General features: G+C 41.4%; 1 protein-coding gene across 3 annotated transcripts in view; it reads left to right on the top strand.

Moving 5' to 3' along the window:
- Snx19 (sorting nexin 19) overlaps nucleotides 1–17,657 on the top strand; it is a 38,616-nt gene that overhangs the window by 17,285 nt on the left and 3,674 nt on the right. For 2 of the 3 annotated variants that reach the window (XM_055601291.1, XM_055601293.1), the window contains one exon: nucleotides 16,652–16,836. In XM_055601291.1, the coding sequence (XP_055457266.1) occupies nucleotides 16,652–16,836 (185 nt within the window). Of the gene's footprint in view, nucleotides 1–6,565; nucleotides 6,891–16,651; nucleotides 16,837–17,657 lie in introns of those variants that run through there. The other variant, XM_055601292.1, reaches the window with a different exon arrangement.

Genomic DNA, 17,657 nt, shown 5'->3' with positions numbered 1-17,657 from the left:
ACAGAACTGCCTTGGACTCCAGGAACTCCTGCCAAATTGTAAGCACACTCTCTCTCTAGCCTGCAAAGGCGGGGCAGTGGGAGACAGAGTAAATTCAACCTCATGACCCCTCCTTCTAAGCCAACATTGGAGGAGTTCTGATCTGTGCCAGGCTTATAAATCTCCCTTGATTGTTGATGGTTAGGAGAATGTGGGGGAGGGAAGCTCAAGAGAAGTTAGATGCCCAAAAAAAGGCATCGTTAAGTCAAAGGCAAGACTTGCACGCATGCGTGGCTGACCTCATGCCGGCTTCTGTGTTGGGAACATCCAATTATGTAACAAGGAGAACTCCTTATTTGGGAGGAAAGGGGAGTGAGGATAGCAGTGTAAGCCAGGGAACGAATGAATCCAGCTCATGCACACTTCTTGTGTCCGAAACAGAAGAAATTTAACAATTCCCTTTATGCATCAGAACTGGATTTAGAAAACTTGAAAAGTACCCAGAGCTAGTCTGGTTGGAGGGAAGGAGAGATGTACTGTGCCCCATTGATAGTAGAAGGCTTGGGGCAAGAAGACCCAGCCAAGGTAAGGGGTAAAATTATTTTGGAGCCCTGATATAGAGAGTGAAGGAATGAGAAGAAGCTGAACCAGCTCCCTGCCTAGATGCCCAGAGCCATGCCACGATAAAAATAGGAGCCAGGCCAGCATCAGAGTACGTGAATGCCATGTCTGTGGCTCTGCCCTCCCTGTGGCCCCGAAGATGGCATCAGACCCTATGTCAAAAGGGCAGCAGACACATTCCTGGCATCTTTGTCTAGATTTCTTAAAGTGTGAGTGAGAGATCAAATGAGTGTGTGTTTGTGTATTGGGGACATATGGAGATAGAATTACCTGACATAGTAAGGAGAAAAGTTTCAGTGACCTGGGAGTAGAGGAGAGTAAAAAGTACATAAAATCAGTAAGTCTAGTAAGAAGAAGAAAAATTATGCAGGTTGAAGAAATTCAACAAGCAATAAACCCGGGATAAAATTAAATATTAAATGGCAATTTCTACAACTTATGCTAGGCCAGGGAGTCCTCTTAGGGAAGGTATTGTTCAACAGACCATCTCCCAAAAAAGTCCAGAAGGTGGTGGCAGAGAGTGAGACCATTGGAGAGTGTGGGCTACCCAATGGGATACCCATGTCTCCTAAGGACAATTGGTAGTGGCTGATGTGAACACTCTTTCTGCCTCTCTTCTTTTAAGTCACTCCAAAGTCACAGGTATTATCTGGGTAGAACTTTTCTCAAGGAAAAGTTTTCTCAACTTTTCTTAGTGGCTGTGTGTATATAACTAACAGGCCTTTGTGACATTAGTTATTTCTTAAGGAAAATTCAAGGCCAGAAGGACACAAGCAGTTATCATAGGAAAGGAACTGACATTTATTACATACTCACTGTAGCAGGTAAGCCTACTTCCTGCATGTACTAATGTGCAATTCTATCAGATAGGCATGCATGTTCACATTTTACAATGAAAAAACTGATATTCAGATTAAATACCCCAAATCAAAGCCATTGTGTTTTACTTCCCAAACACTACTTCCACTCACACAGCCTGCCTCCCTTTCGTTCAAGCTTCCTCACAAAACACAACCCTCTAAGGTCTGCTGCTCTAAGTTCCAGGGTCTTAGTCCTGTGCAGTCTTTCATTGTCCTCAGACTGGTCTATGGGTCAGATGTATCTGATGGTAACCACATACATTCATTTCCATCAGCAGGATCTGACTTTATTCTTAAGCACCCCTGGGCCGGAGGATAGTCTTTCCTAGTGCTTCTATTCTACACCCTGTCCCCAATTAGAAAAAGATATCAAAACAATTCAGAGTCAGCAGGAGACAAAAGTACGGTATCCCTTTACTCTGTGATTTCACTCCTTCCAGTACAGCTCCAGTGCCATGCTCTGTCTCACACCTGACTTCTTCCTGTGACAGCTTCTCTAGAAAAAGCATGTGCTCTTTCGAGAGCACCAGATCCTTTGACTCAAGTAATTCTTCAGTTTCTTGTATTAGGTTATCTCTGCCCTCAAAGTATCATTGAGTTGGGCTGTTTTTAAATGTGCTGAAATTAGGGGTTTTGTTCAGTGATGGCTTTGCTCAAATTGTCTTGTTTCTCCTTGGGAAGAAGTAATGCTTCATGGCATGCCTCTTCCACTAGGCATGTTTAAAGGAAGCCCTTTGTGGCTGGGCCAGGAGGGATCCCAGAAGTTTTGTCTACTGTATACATGGTCTGTCTTGCATCTGGGAGGATGTCATTTGCTCTATATTCATATTATGTTAAAGACACCAGACATTATGCTATTACATAATGCTATTATATTATGCTATTACATTAAAATCTCCATTTAATGTGCCTTTAACATTGTAATAGATTTATAGTAACTGAATGCCTTCTGCCTGTGAATTGTATGTTCATTCTTCTGTGTATTTTATATTCTTAAATCCTCATATATTACAATAGAAGTACAGCACTAGTCATTATGAAATGAAGGTGAAAAGCAGACTATAGAGGCATTTAAAACCAAAGAGACTATCATTTCCCAAGCCACATTATTGTAGCTGTTGCCTACCTGCAACTGTGCATAGGAACCCGAGAGTCTGAGGTCTTGACAACAGCTTTAGACTGTAAGATTCTTGAGGACAAAGATTCCTATTCACAGTTGTGTCTCAAACGCCCCCTCTGACACATGGAAGACCCTGACTGAAATTATAAAAATGAGCAAATGTGCGCAACATTGCATGCAATTCCACTTGTCCCTGTACCTCTCTCATCACTAGTGAAAACGCCAAGCATCCTCAGCAGTTCTGGGGGTGAGGGGTACTCAAAGAAACAAAATACACCCCACCCCAGCAGCCTCTCCCCACAGGATGTCCCCAGCTGATAAACTGGACAGCTCCAATATCCAGAGCCATGGTTGTGCCTACTCACAGGCTTTCCTTTCAGGCTATCTACACAACAGTACCATTTTGCTTTCCAAAACAGCACAGTTCCCTTGAGATCTTGGCTCTGCTGTGATATGCTCTCTGGAAGCATGCCCTGCTGTTACACTGTCTATGCCAATTTTTTACCCCCTTTCCACAGAGAAAGAATGAATATGGACATTGAAATTCAGTCAGATCCAAATTTAAATCTTGCCATGTGCCTCACTATCTGTGTGACGTAGAAAGCAAGTCACTTACTTACCTCACTTCAAGTTGCTCACTGAATAGAGATTGTTTAGAAGAAAGCTAATATGGAATAAATTTTAGGGAGACTTTGTAGAGGAAGGCATGTGTTTGAGCTGGACCTTCTAAATCAGGTATAATTTATGCTAAGTAGTATTTAAAATGTGCAGCAGTATGTGTAAATGGAGTACATTATGTGTACTTTTTTTTTCATGAAATCTTGCAGTCCTTTTTATCTTCTCTTCCACAGAGTTCCCTGAGGTGTGGGAATAGGTAGAGATATCTATTTTTCTCTTTTTTAAAAATTTATTTATTACAATTTATTCACTTTGTATCCCAGCCATAGCCCGCCCCTTCCTTATCTCCTCCCAATCCCACCCTTCCTTCTTCTCTCCCTATGCCCCTCCTCTAGTCCACTGATAGGGGAAGTCCTCTCCCACTTCTTTTTTTTTCCTCTTTTTATTTATTATTATTATTATTATTAATTATACTTTATTCATTTGTATCCCCCCCCCCATAAGGTGTACTTTTAAATAGAAAATAACTCTTGCATTAATTTTGAATGTTTTTAACCTGGCTCTGAATGGGTGACTGCATGTGTGTGGCTTGGAAAATTAGCACCAGAATTCTCCCTGTCTGCACCAGGTGGTGCTGCAGGCTTAAATATACCCATTGGCCTTTGAGGAAGACTTATTTTGCAATAATAGTTCTCCTGCCGTGGTGGTGATAATGCCCAAGTCTTGCTCCATTATCCAGAAGCCACTCCATGGTGCCAGTGATATAAACAGGCTGAGTTTATTTCATCTTTCACACTCCCTTTCCTCCCTGATCTGATGGATCCTCAGCACACTGTTGTTCTCTGGTCAGTCCTGTCAGAGATGTCCTTTTGAGTGGATTCCATCTCTTAAGAGTTCAGTACTGGGACTGATGCATTCAGAATAGAATGAACTAGAGATATCAGGTAATAATGAGCCAGCCAGGCATCTGAATTGAAAGAATTTTGTCAGTACTTTATGGGATAGCCCATGTGCAGGCCTTTTTGGATCCCAGAGCCTTAGATCTGGATGATGCCATATCTGACTAAAGCAGAGACCATCAGGGTCAGAATGCCCTAATACCAGGAGTCTTAGCCACCTAAGATATAATTATGGACAATTCCTGTTTCTTTCAGCCAGGCATTGAGATCCTGTGGCTCATTGCTCTAAGTTTGCCTTAGAGAAGTAATGAATGTTAATGCTCAATTTTGATCTGTCCTTCCCCCAGGTACTAGTGTTTAAGCCCAGAGCTTCTAGGCAAGTGCTCTACCACTCAACTAAACCCCCAACTCCAATCTGATGTGTTCTCTGTCCCTAGAGTTGTCATCGAGCACCTGTAAAGGAAGAGAGCTTGACACTGGAGTAGGGAAGGAGCAGGCATGCACTGCAGTGACTGTGCTTTAGTCTCACTCCAAGGGAATGCCAGCACCTGTGGATTGCAGGTCTCAAGAAGAGTTAAGTCTTAAAAAAAAAAAAAAAAAAAAAAAAAAAAAAAAGAGTTAAGTCTTCCTGGGAGGGAGACTCCCTGTGTAATGCGATCAAGATTAGCCCCAACAGTCCCTTTCCCTCTTCCCTGTGCTTTCTTTTCTCCCCTAGTTTTCTGCACGACTTCCCCATGCTTTCTAACTACAGCTGATTCTCACAGAGTTCCCAGTGTGTAGCTCCCACTGGAGGTGCCACAGTACTGTGCTTGTATCCTTAGTATCTCTCCTTGGTGTCAGGATAGCCTTCGTTGAGGTTTTGAAAATCATCCTAAAGGCACGAAAGCAGAAGCCAGTGCTATTAGATAATTCCCACACCAGGTGATTCCCCATCCGGATAGCATTTCTTTCTCTCCTGCTCCCCTGCCAGTATTTCTCCTGTTTGTTTCTCTCGGTCTTCTACTTCTCCTGTTGAGCCTTTGTCCTCAAAACTGGTCTTTTCCAGTGTTCTATAGCCATTTTCACAGCCTGACTTGAAGCCCTGCTATGTCTGCTATTTAAACAGGATCCTAGGTAATTCTCTTCCAAAACCTGGCCGAGCACACTCTCACTCTGGTACTTCTACTATCAGGGACATTTGGAAGTGGGCCTTTCGTGAATAAAGAGCCCATAATTGCCTAGCTCTTCTCCCTCTGCTTCCCTTTTCCTTCCCTGCAGTGGTAACTGTGCCCTCAGCCAAGAGGGGAGCACTCCCAGTGAGTTAAAGTCATCAGGAACAATAGGAGCTCTAGTTGTCAGGACAACCACTAAATTACTGCCTCTCCTCCCTTTGTATCTTGCCTTTCTTCCTGGTGCTCCAGTGCTAAGGACTTCACACCCCTTTCCCCTCTGGCTGACTCAGTCATCTTCTGAATGGGTGGCCCTTTTAATTACCTTCCCCTCCTCAGCCAAGGCAGGCTCAGGAAAACTACCTGGAGACTGTGAACAAACCAGATTTGCAGTTCTTATGGGGCCAGGGAAAGGGAAAGAGACATTGTGGGTGCTCTAGTTGGCATAATGAAGGTGCCCTTGTTTAAGTAAGCAGAGGTTAACCTTGGGAGGGTTCTGACATAATTGTGTGTTACCCCTAACTCCACAGGCTTCTGTCCAAGCTAGTTAGTGACTCTGCACCACTGGCTATAGCTTCTCTTTGTTTCCATGAGCCTGCTGGGAAGGAGAGGGACTAAGGCCTGAAGTGCAAAGCTCACGCTCATGGTCTTCTGTTGTCTTATTCTCTGGATCCATAGTGTTGTTATAAGGATTGGGAGGGGTCACTTACTCTGTCACTTGCACAAACAGCATCTTCAAAAACATTTTCTTTTTTTATATTTCTCCTTTGATCTTAATAACTTTGTGAAGAAGACCTCATAGGAATTCTCCCATTTTGAAAAAAAGAAGGCCTAAACTGAGTTCCTTCAGCTTTTAATGTTTAATTCAACTTTTAATTAACTCTAACTGGTCAAGCTAGTCAGAAGCATTTGAGGTAATGCTGTGTGTTACTAACAAATGGCAGCAGAGGAGGGCTTGAACATCTTCAGAGGCATACTCGATTTATGTAATCAGCGTTTAAATTAAAATCTTAAAAGTGTCACAGTGTCCAAATCTCAAGCAAATGTCTGTAGATCACCCTTTGTACTAGTCTTATTTCTCCCAAAAACTCAGAATTGACAAGTGTCTCCTTTCCATGCCATATTTGTTAGAAAGGGAGCCAGCTTTTGATTTTTGTCTGTGTCCCCACCCACCCCCATCCTGCTGCATTCTTTTCTTCTTTATAATTTCAAAAAAATGGGTTGGAAGCAGCTTGATGTTGTTCCATCCATCAGAGACACTTCCCAAAACACAAGGGTGACTTAGTCATCATAGACCTCTCTCTTGTGTTTGATTTTCAGCCCCTCTGTCCTCAGGAGCTATTTGCCAAGAAAACCAGCAGAAGCGAAGGCAGCCGGCAGCTGTCTCCTGTCTCTGAGATTTATAGTGTGCAGAAAGAAGCCATGGCTAGGCCACTAACCCTTGCCTTCCCCCCCCTTGTCCCTTCCAGGGAGATGCATAAGTACATGTGACTTGCCCATTGCTTGCATTATTCATGATAAATTCTTTATTCTAGATCAGCTGACTTGTTACCAACATAGTCCTGACAACATCCCTCCTGCAGCTAGTGGATTGGCCCACACTTTAATTTGATTGTTAACTTTCAAAAAGGTCGTTATTAGGAAAGTAAATCTAAGGTTTATGGCTGGACATTTATACAAATAAAAATATGAAATGTAAATACAAAGCATTTTTATATTGTATTCAGTCTGCTGGAGTTTTTGTTTTGTTTGGGTTGGTTGGTTGGTTCATTGGTTGGCTGGCTGGTGGTCTGATGTTTGGGTTTTTTTGTTTGTTTGCTTGTTTTTTATACCAATGGTTCACCATGTAGCCCAGACTAGCTTCAAACTCTTGACCTTTCTAGCTCATCCTCCCAGGTCCTGGGATTGCAGGTAAATGTTACTGTGCTAAGTGCTTGCTTATTTGTTTATTTGGGGATAGTCTTTCTTTGGAACCCAGGTTGGCCTCAGTGGCGAGCCTTCTGCCTCAGTCTCAAAGTGCTGGCATTGCAGGTTTACACTGCCATATTCCGTCTGGTCTACAGTGTTTTAAGTCTGTCATGGTTCTCCACCATAAGCATGAATAATTAAAAGTTTACCACTTGTTTTCTACTTTAAACATTGGGTATATGCTTTCTGTAGAGTTTATTTTGAACTGTGGCCGTACTTTTAAGACCAGAGATTTTCCCACTACAACATACATGAACTGCTATTTACTGCTCAGCTACTCTGTTTCAAGGGTAGTGATTAAAGAGACTCCAAGTTCCCAAAATGGGAAGTTGAATATCCAAGAAGAGGTGCAAACTTATAAATGAGGAGTAGAATAAAACAAAGGCCTTTTCAAAGGAATTGTGTATGACTCAGTGAAAAACTAAGCAGTCACTTATGAGAAGCCCAGGGAAGGCTTCCAGACCAGGTGATAGCAGAACTAGAACTTGAAGAATGAGTGAACTGAAATCATATGTGAAGGTGCAGAGCATCAAAGCAGAACAGAGAAAGTATGACCTGTCTTTGGTTCTCAAGGGAGCTAAATGATTGGGAATAGACCACACACAAGTCAGATGAGAGCTCACTCACAAGGAGTGTCCTGAAGAACATAGCATGTCTACCACTTGACGGGATGTAGTTTACAAGTACACATCGTAATGGCATGAGCATGTTGGCAATTTGGAAAAAAACACTTTAATGGTGCTGCATACGATTAAAGCAAAGAGGCAAAGCTGGAGCCAGGAAAACAAATTAGGAGTTAAGTCAAAAGAGATGAAAGTTGAGAAGCTTAGCTTGGGCTACTGCCAGCAGGATGATTGATACAGATGATAGATTCATGAAATGTTGAGGTGGTAGGGTGTACTGTTGGATTGGGGTCAAGGACAAGAAGAAATTGAGAATAACTTTCAGAGATTCTACCGTGTAGGTTGAGAACTATAACTGATAGAATGACAGAATCGTTCTGAACAGTGTAACCAGATGGTGACTGAAAGGCTGTTACTACCCAAATCAGGAGCTTTAACTTGAATGCAAATGAAGTTTAAAAAGCACAGGCTCTGTCTCTAATAATTACTAGACTGTAAATAATTACTAGGCCTGTAAGTCTGTCTTTAGTTTTTGTTTTTGTGGATTGTTTGTTTGTTTGAGATAGGGCTACAGGCTGGAGAGATGACTTTGCTGTTAAAGGCTAGGCTCACAACCAAAATATAAGAGATAGGGCTTCATGTATTCCACATTGGCCTCTGTATGTAGCTGAGGATAACCTTGAAGTTCTGATCCTCTTGAATGCTAGGATTACAAGTGTATATCACCACATCCAGTTTATGTTCAGTTCCATAGTTTGTGGTCACTCATGATTGATTCTGAACACAGACACCAGAAAGTATAAAAGAAAGTTCTGCAGGAGACTGTCACTCAAGGACAAGGGAGAAGTTGAAGGCAATAAAGTAAAAACTGGAAAATAATTGCTCCACATGGAAAAACAGAGGTACATGAGAGATACAAGGATTCATAGAAAAACAAAACAGAGTAAGATTTTTTTTTTAAAGCTAGTGCTCTATGAGCTAAATAACCAGTGGAATTGAAATATTGGCACCAGAAGCATTCATGAAAGTTTTAGGGCAGAATTGAGTTAGATATTGGACATTTACTGTGTGTTTGTCACTATTATACTAAATGCTCCAGGAGGTAGCCTAGTGAGTCAGTCAGAGTACTGCTCTCTAAGCTGTTAAGTCTTATTCTTTTGGTACTTAGACAAAGCCACACCAGTACAGAGGTTTCTTTATTGTGTGAACAAATTAAATACACAAGTCCAGAGAGGGAAAACAGAAGAATCAGCATCTAATGGGATCTAGATCGATATTGGCAATCTGATTCTAGATCAACACTGAAAAATAGAGAGGGGATATAGACTGAGTAATGCAGATCAAGTAGTAATGGTACTGATTAAGACTAGTGGCCAGCATACTAACACACAGAAGGAGCTGGGGCTGTGACTAAATGTTAGGAAAGAATGGCTTCTTAAAAGAGCCAGCAGTCTGTTTCAAAATCATGTTTATTTGTTTGAGATAGATTCTGAACTAGTAGCTGCTTTCATTGAAAAAGCATTTATTCACTCAGAACAAACAAATGAGTCTATATTCTAGGCTATATAATTTCTCTTTTGGTTTCTCTGAAAGGAAAATAGTCTAATAAGAATGAACAAACATGACGAAGGTAGAATTGAAGCAGATGATAAAAATGGAAATACTAATACAGTATTTAAAGTATTGTATGTGTTGTGTTTGTCATAAGAATTGAACCCAGGCTATGCATATAATATAGAAGCATTCTACCCCCAGCTGTATTTTCAGGCTAGAGATACAGCTCAGCTAAGTTGGAACATGTAATTTCCCCACTCATCCTTTTCAGCAATTGCTTCCTCCATGTACCACAACAGGTTTTACCAGTTTCAAATGCATGTACCTAACATAGATGGATCTAGTCAGTGAGACTAGATGAATTTATATTTCCCACTAGAGATCCAAGATCCATAAGAAATGATCATTTGTGGTCATTTGGAGATAGATTGCAGATGGACAAATGTCTTGCCTTAAAAAAAAAAAGATGGACAAAGCTTATGGGCCCTGATACCGATGTCTGGAAGTGTCTGAGGCATGTTATGAAATAAGTGTTATCTGAACCCTCAGGAAAGGAAATAGTAAATCTAAGATAGTAGAATGGACTCTGTAGGGAACATACCCTGCCTGCCTGTGGTAGCTTCTTGGACAGAATTATGAAAGGAAATACTGATGGTTACATATGCCTGGATTTCAACAGCTATTTGTTTGTTACAATATGCCTATAGATAAAGATGGGCGTACTTAACCAGGATCAATTAGCACTTTTAAGTGATTTGTGGCTAGTTCAAGTGGTTTTTGCACAGAAAGAGACATAGAGAGAAACTGATGCTGTCCTGGAAAGCAATTCCTAGTGATGGAACATTATTCCTCTCCTTTCCCTCTTCAAGTGTTTTATCATCAGTAACTTTGGAAGCATCTTAGCCCTAGAGGAATGACAAAATGAATATTCAAATGGCTTTGAAAGGTTGGCATTATTAAGACCACAGAACAGAACTTAGAAGATACACTTTTAGGCTAAAATTTAGGTGTGGTGGTATTATTGTTGCTGCTGCTGCTCCTGCTGCTGCTGTAAATGGTGAGTTTGTTTTGTTTTGGTTTTGGTTTTTTGGTTTTTTGTTTGTTTGTTTGTTTGTTTGTTTGTTTGTTTTGGTTCTTTGAAACAGTGTCTCTCTATATGGTCCAGATTTCCAGATTGGCCTGGAATTTCAAATCCCCCTCCTTCCTAGTTCTGGGATTACAGGCGTAAACTACCATGCCTGACTGTCACATTTTGCATTGCACAATTACAGGCTCAACAGACAAGGCCCATTTATGTCTTGAATTTATAGAGTGGGCTCTGCTTTGAAAGGAGGTTGGATACGATAAGTTTCCTTCCATTTCTCATATAAGCCACCTCTTGTAAAGGCTTTTATTTTTCTCAGCATGCACATGTGTAGACTTGGTGAGATTGAAAAAGGTCACCTCTATGGTTTCTTGAAGTTCCTTGCTTAAGATCCTTGAATTCTGAATACATATTAAAATTTAATCTCTTACTTATGAATTCTTATTAAAAAGCAATGGCTATTTGGGTCTGGAGAGATAGCTCCAAAATTAAGAGCACTTGTTGCTCTTCTAGAAGTCCTGGGTTCAATTCCAGCACCTATATGATAATAATGCCAGTTCCAGGGGATATGATGCTCTCTTCTGGCCTCTGCAGGTACCAGCCATGAACATGGTACACAGATATGCATTGAGGCAATATACCTATATACATAAAATAAATTTAAATATATATATATATATATATATATATATATATTGCCTGCAATTCTCAAACAATTATTTAAAATATTTTTTTTATTAAACCATTGCCTGTTTGCCCTAGATATAAAGGTAAGAAACCAGATTGTTAAGTTGTAGTATTTAGCACGATTAAGTCTTGTTTTGATGGACATGACATAGAGATGTGGACCAAAGAAGCCTGGATCTAAACACAAAAGCAAAAGTCACAGAAGGCTTATACATACCCTGTAAGCCATTTTAGATTTCACAATAGGCACATGGAAGAAGAAGCTAGAGTTTCGCGCCCTCGGAGTTCATTTCCTCCTCATTCTTCTCCTATAGAGGACAGGAAAGAATGGTAACCTAAATACACAGTCAGAGGGCTGCAATGTTGAACTTTCTCAGACACAGCTGAGGAACTTGCGTCTGACTGGTTATCAGACTGAGAAGAGTAAAACTGCCGGCTAACAGCAGGGCTTGTGAATAAGCACAAGAAGGGGCCATGGCAGGAAAAGAGGCTGAGAAAGTACTCAGAGGGAAAGAAGCTGCTTTATCAAGTGTGAGATCAGCAAAAGCAACTTACTTAATGGGAAAGGCCCTGAGTCTACACTGTGCCTCCCAAGGGCCTGCTTCCACTCCCATTCTATAGATTGGAGCTACTGAGCAGTGACCCAGTACTTAGTGTGCTAAGTATATAATTTGCAGAATACTGGAGGAGGCCAATATTTCTGGGAAATGAAAAATGGCTTGGGCTGTCTCAAAATTTCTGGTCCATTACATTGTATCATTGTATTAAAAATTTTCTGAAAACTTTTGTCAACAGTAAGAGACAAATTTTATATTGAAACTTTTTAGTGAGTGCACATAGGGTCAGACTTACACACAGGTACACATGCATATTTAATATATATATAATAGGCAGATATATGCATGAGAGACAGAAGTAGCCTAATGTGTATAATACACTTATATATTTTCTACTCGATTTCTCCTTAGATTTCTTAAAATGTTGATATGAACAATAACACATCTCTCTAATGATGTCTAGGCACAATTTGAAATATACTGTGTTAAACTTCCAGCTTTTAAAAATCACTGTGAAAGTAGCATGATACATTGGATCTAAAAGACCCTAAGTCTAAGGTAGTGATTCTCAGACAGAACCATCTTATTCTCCGGGGATGTGTGGCAATGTCTGGAGATACTTTTGATTGTCATAGATGCCATCTAATTAAGGTAGAAGGTCAGAGATATTAGCACAACATTTCCTAATATGCAGAATAGCCCCTCTCAGTGAAGAATTAGTAGTCAAGCCATTAGGAAGTATTATGGCCAAAAACCTTGCTTCCAGGGTCGTAAGGTGAGTCACAACTTTTAATCTACTGTAGGTCTCCTTCAAATGGTAGGAAAATGCCCATAAACAGAAGAACAGGTCATCAAAGGTCAACTTTAACCTGATCATTTTTTTTCTTTTTTCTTTGAACTATAACTGATATCTTAAAATGAGGTTGGAACATCATTTTCTTGGGCTATGAGGTACAGCCCAGTATATAATTAAGAGATATATTATTTTCTTTCATTTAGAATGCACTGGGAGTTTTTGTTAGAATATTGCTATCACACATATTTTCTATTTCATTATTCCACAGTCTTTCTCATCCATTTAAGCCATATCAACCCAGGACCTTTCTCACCACGCCTGCAGCTCTCTTCTTGGACAGGAAAAGAGAGGGAACTCAACTATCTCCATTAGAGTCCAGTGTCTTCTCCCCCCCCCCCCCCCCCATTGTGAGACTTGATTCTGTTGTTTGGATAGGAAGTGACCTTCTATAACCTTGAAGTGCCATCCTAAGCCCATGTATTAAACTGTCTCCATTTTAGGCCCTGCTCCATTTCTCTATTTGTAGCTATTTCAGACCAGGTTCTCCTGAACATGGAGTAACATTCACTCCTATAACTGCAAGTCCTAATTTTCATACACTCCTTTAATCCAAACATAGCAGAAGCCCCTCCAGGGTCCCAGATGTGGTCACAGTGCAGTCTATTATTTGTCTTTTTTTGTTATTGTTGTTTTGTTTTGAATTTTGGTCACATTGTTTGCTCTTTTGGATTCAGAGGTGGCTTAACAAACTAAGCTTTTGAAAGGGGGTTGGAGTGAAAGGAAAAAGGTAGAGTGACAGCAAAAGAACTCTCTAAATCAAATATCAGACCTGGAATAGTGATGGGAAATAAAACCAGTGCTGCTGGAGGCTATTCTGTACCGTTTATTTCAGTGTGTTTACTTCAGACGTCTTGGGTTACGTAAACAATAGTATTTGTGTTAGTAAATGATGCAGCAGAAGAGACTTTTGATAACTAGAGATCTGTGTGTTTATAGCCACCTTGAAACTTTAGATTTAGGTCAGCCTGAGGGTAAGTGAGCTGCTTATGGTGGCACATTCCCATAATCCCAGCGTCAGAGAGTAAAGGTAGGAAGATGACAAGTTCAAGGGTTGCGTGGGTTACATGAGGTGCATCAGTCCCATCCCTTTACTTTAGGGGAGCTATAGCAATACATATCTCTTTTTAACCTCTCCATTCCTGTGTTCAGAATAGAATAAGACAGAACTGGGAAGATGGTTTAACAGTCAAGAGAACTTAATGCTCTTACAGAGGACAAAAGGTAGGTGGCCCACAACCTCCTATAACTCTAGCCCCAGTATTCATTGTTCATAATGAGTTACCACCCTAGCCTGCAATTCATGGCACAGAGGATTTGTTGACTAAGACCAAGAACTGAGGTGGGGCTAGGGAAAACAGGACTACAGGAAAAACCCGGACAAGTGAAGAATTCTGGAAAGAATGGGTGTTTACATCACATGGGATCCATGTGACCTGTGATATCCACTATTCTACCTCTCCTTTGTAGACCTGAATTCTTTTCTGTTTCTGCCAGTTTGCACCAGGCTTGTTCCTAGGGTTCCTAGGATTGACTTTGGAGCCTTCAGTTGATCAGCTCTGTGCTTCTACTTTGTGCTGTCTCCCAGTGACTATTTCACTAGCTTGTAGGTTCTAGTCCTGTTCCATCCAGAACTGTTCCAGGACAGTTCTGCTGCTTTGGCACCCTATATTTAACTTACCAACTTAGCTGCCTCACCAGGAGTGAAGTCTTTTTTGGACTTTGATTCTTCTCTATATTCATAGCATTCGAAGAATTGTAGTCAGACGTGCTTTGCAACATATTAAAACTTGTTTGCACCCAATATCTATACATGAGATACTAAATTCCTGTGCAAGAAGGCAAAGAGGATATTCTTGGTATACTGATATTTGATATTAGCCTATCCTCATTGGATAAATTAATATAGAATCAAAAGTATTCCAACTCCTGTCCTCTGAGACATGCCCAGCAGGTTCCCAGGTGCACTCCTGTGTAAGGAAAGATTACATGGATGTAGAGGTTGCTCAGAAGACTTTGAATCCTTGCATCACTAGTCCCAGAAGACAGAAATATAGGCAAACTGGCTTGTTTCATGCTTTGGTAAATGAGAAGCTGAGCTAAATTTCATCCTGGTTAATGTATCTTGCACTAAAATTCTCCAGTCTCCTCAAAGATTGTGGTTAGCAAGTGCCCATTCCCTCCAGTCTTAGATGAGAGCTAGTACACGTGGTTCACTTAGTAAGAAGTGCAAAAGTGTACGTGGGTTTCAGTGAAGAGGAAGTCCTGGAGCCATTTTATCCCTTGCAGAGAACCTGATCAGGTCACTGCAGTTACCTCCCTCGGGTGCTACTCTGCTATAAACAGGAACAGGAATTCTTTTTGCCACTAGATCCCTCTTGTCAGGCGGATTAAGCTTGCTGAATGAAAAGCCCTGTGAAAAGGAGCTGTGGCCCTAATAATAACAGACACGATCCTGTTGGCTATTCTGGGCAAGAACAGCTTTGTGCCGCTCTTGATCTCTATCGATGCCTGCCATTCTTGCCCTGCTGTTACCTTTGGACTTCCTATTCTTAGAATCAGTTGTGAGCCCTGGCCTTGGGGGATTGCAGCCCCCAGAACTGGAATGCCCAGCTTGAGTGGAATGCAGACAGTCTGACAGAATGGAGGTTAAATAAAGTTTGCCCTGTCAGCCCCTTTTCTCTGGGATGTACGACAAGTAATTTGGATATAAGAGCAATGTCATGAGCCACCATGTAGTGGGGTCCCAAAGAATCCTCTGAATAAAAGTAGAAGTCATCTTCTTATATGGACCATTGATGGTTCATCCATGACCATCATAGCCATGCCAATCTCCAAGGAGATACATACTAAAGAGTACTCAGCAGTGACTGTGTGTCACTATAAATAAATAAATAAATAAATAAATAAATAAATAAATAAACAAACAAACAAAAAGAATAATGTTGACATACCTTCCAAATTTTCAGATGAGCTCCAGATTTGACTTATCTGCTCCTTAGAGTTATTGACTCATGTTGAAAGCAAAACAAAGGGAGAAATCATCAAAACCATGAAAATAGATGCCAATCAAAAAATGTATCTTGAGAAGCAAAGTAATTTGGGGGATTTTCAAGAAGTCTAAGACATAGAACTCTTGTGGTACTTACAGGAAAGTTATAAACACATGGGAAAGGAAGTCCTATTCCAGAGTGAAATACTAGCTATACACCTTTGCCATAGCATCAAGTGCCAAAGAAGTCATCAGAAGGAGAGCTTTTCTGGCTGGGCCTCTTGAGAGGCATTTCATGCAGCAGTGTTTAAGTGAGGCTTTACAGACACAGATAAGAGGGGCTTGAAGCAATGTGTGAGTGTAGGACATCCTGAAGTAAGGTTAGAGGCCATGAAGTTCCCCTGAACATACCAGAATGGCAAGGAGGAAGAGTAAGAGACTGAAAATTACAAAAGCTTAACTCCCAGGTAGGGTATACAGGTTACTGAGGCCCCCATGGTTCTCACTAGAGGAGAGATAGAGAAGTCAGGTGCAGCCTGCTCCAAAGTGAGAGCCCTTTAGCATCTTTTCTACAGTGCCTAGTATAGTATTATCACCACTGCGTATGTTGAAATGATGTGTTCCCAGTTGTTGAGCTGGCTTAGTTTCCATTTAGATGGTTCATGCAGATTCTGGCTGCTTACATGAGTTATGCTCTGTAGGTCTATTAGGACGACTATAAGGAAATACAGGGAAGACCATAAAGCTTGTGAACGATAGAAATCTGCTTCTCACCTTTCTCAAGGCTAGGAAGTCAGGGTCCAGGCGCTGACAGACTCAGTCATATAACCACCTTTTGGTTCATAGACTCCTCCTGTCTATGTTCTTACATGGTAAATGGTGAAGCGTCTGTTTGGAGGCTTGGGTCTCTAGAAAAGGCACTATAGTCACATTCACAAGGGCTGTGGCCCATGACCTAATTACCTCAGAGCTCAGGGTCTTCTCACTCTTGGGATATCAAAATATGAGTCTGAAAGGAAAGGTAGACATCCAGCACATGCCTTGAAAATGTCTGGCTTTTCTGAGCTTTCTTCTTTCTTCTACCACAGGTGGCTGGAAGTACAAGTAGCTAATCTAACAAGTCCCCAGCGTTGGGCACAGTACCTCCGGCTTCTTCGGGAATCTATCTGGCCTGGTGGAGTGCTGCCCAAGTTTCCAAGACCTGGAAGGACTGAGGCACAGAAAGCAGCTACCGAGAAGCAGGCTTTGCAGAGCTTGATGGGTATTCTGCCAGGTAATGGGACCAGTGAGACAATGACAGCAGCAATGTATATTTTCCTCCCACACTGCTCTGCCACTGCTTCCTGACATCTTTCCCCATCTCCCAAAGGGACCTCAATGTCCCATTGAACCACTTCTTCAACTGATGGGAAGATGGTCACGGCTGTGACTCAAGTGATGGCAAAGAGTGGAAGGACTGCCTTGGCCACTGATACTGAGGGACAACCCTGCAGATATGTGGCTTCCAAACTTTGGGGCAGATGTCAGCACCATTCCCATCACATGAAGATGTTGTGTCTTCTGCTAACTCATGGGGTTTGGGGACCAGAGAAGAACTGATGTCTCCTGCAGAGCTCATACTAGATGAATCATGTCCTTAGCAATAGTATAAACACAGCCTGGGAAGGGTTCTTTTCCTTTTCTTGTGTTGTTTTTCAAGGGCAGGGAAGCAGTTTGTTGCCTGTGGCTGTGCTAACCAGGGACAAGTGATGAACTCAGCTATGGCAATCAGCTTGAATTCCCTTTTCCCAACCTAAACAGTGTCAAAAACACCCCTGTACCTTTGTGGCAGGTTGCAAAGGCCCCCTGAGGTTCATTCTTACATTCTTAAGAACTGTATTTTCACTTTTCTCTGTTGTATGAGATTTTCATTTCGCTGTGTAGCTTAGGGCTATGCCAGAATTAACCAACTATGAGACGGCAGAAGTTCTGGGAGATGCTCTTTGATTCTAAGGCTGTGGTTGTAATGCAACTGTCTTTTTTTTTTCTTCTTCTTCTTCTTCTTCTTCTCCTCCTCCTCCTCCTCCTCCTCCTCCTCCTCCTCCTCCTCCTCCT

This window comes from Psammomys obesus, unplaced genomic scaffold (genome assembly GCF_907164565.1).
Source record: "Psammomys obesus unplaced genomic scaffold, mPsaObe1.curated_primary_1811, whole genome shotgun sequence".
Taxonomy (NCBI): Eukaryota; Metazoa; Chordata; class Mammalia; order Rodentia; family Muridae; genus Psammomys; species Psammomys obesus.
Note: the sequence above shows the minus strand (reverse complement) of the source record. Positions and strands in the feature narration are given on the sequence as shown.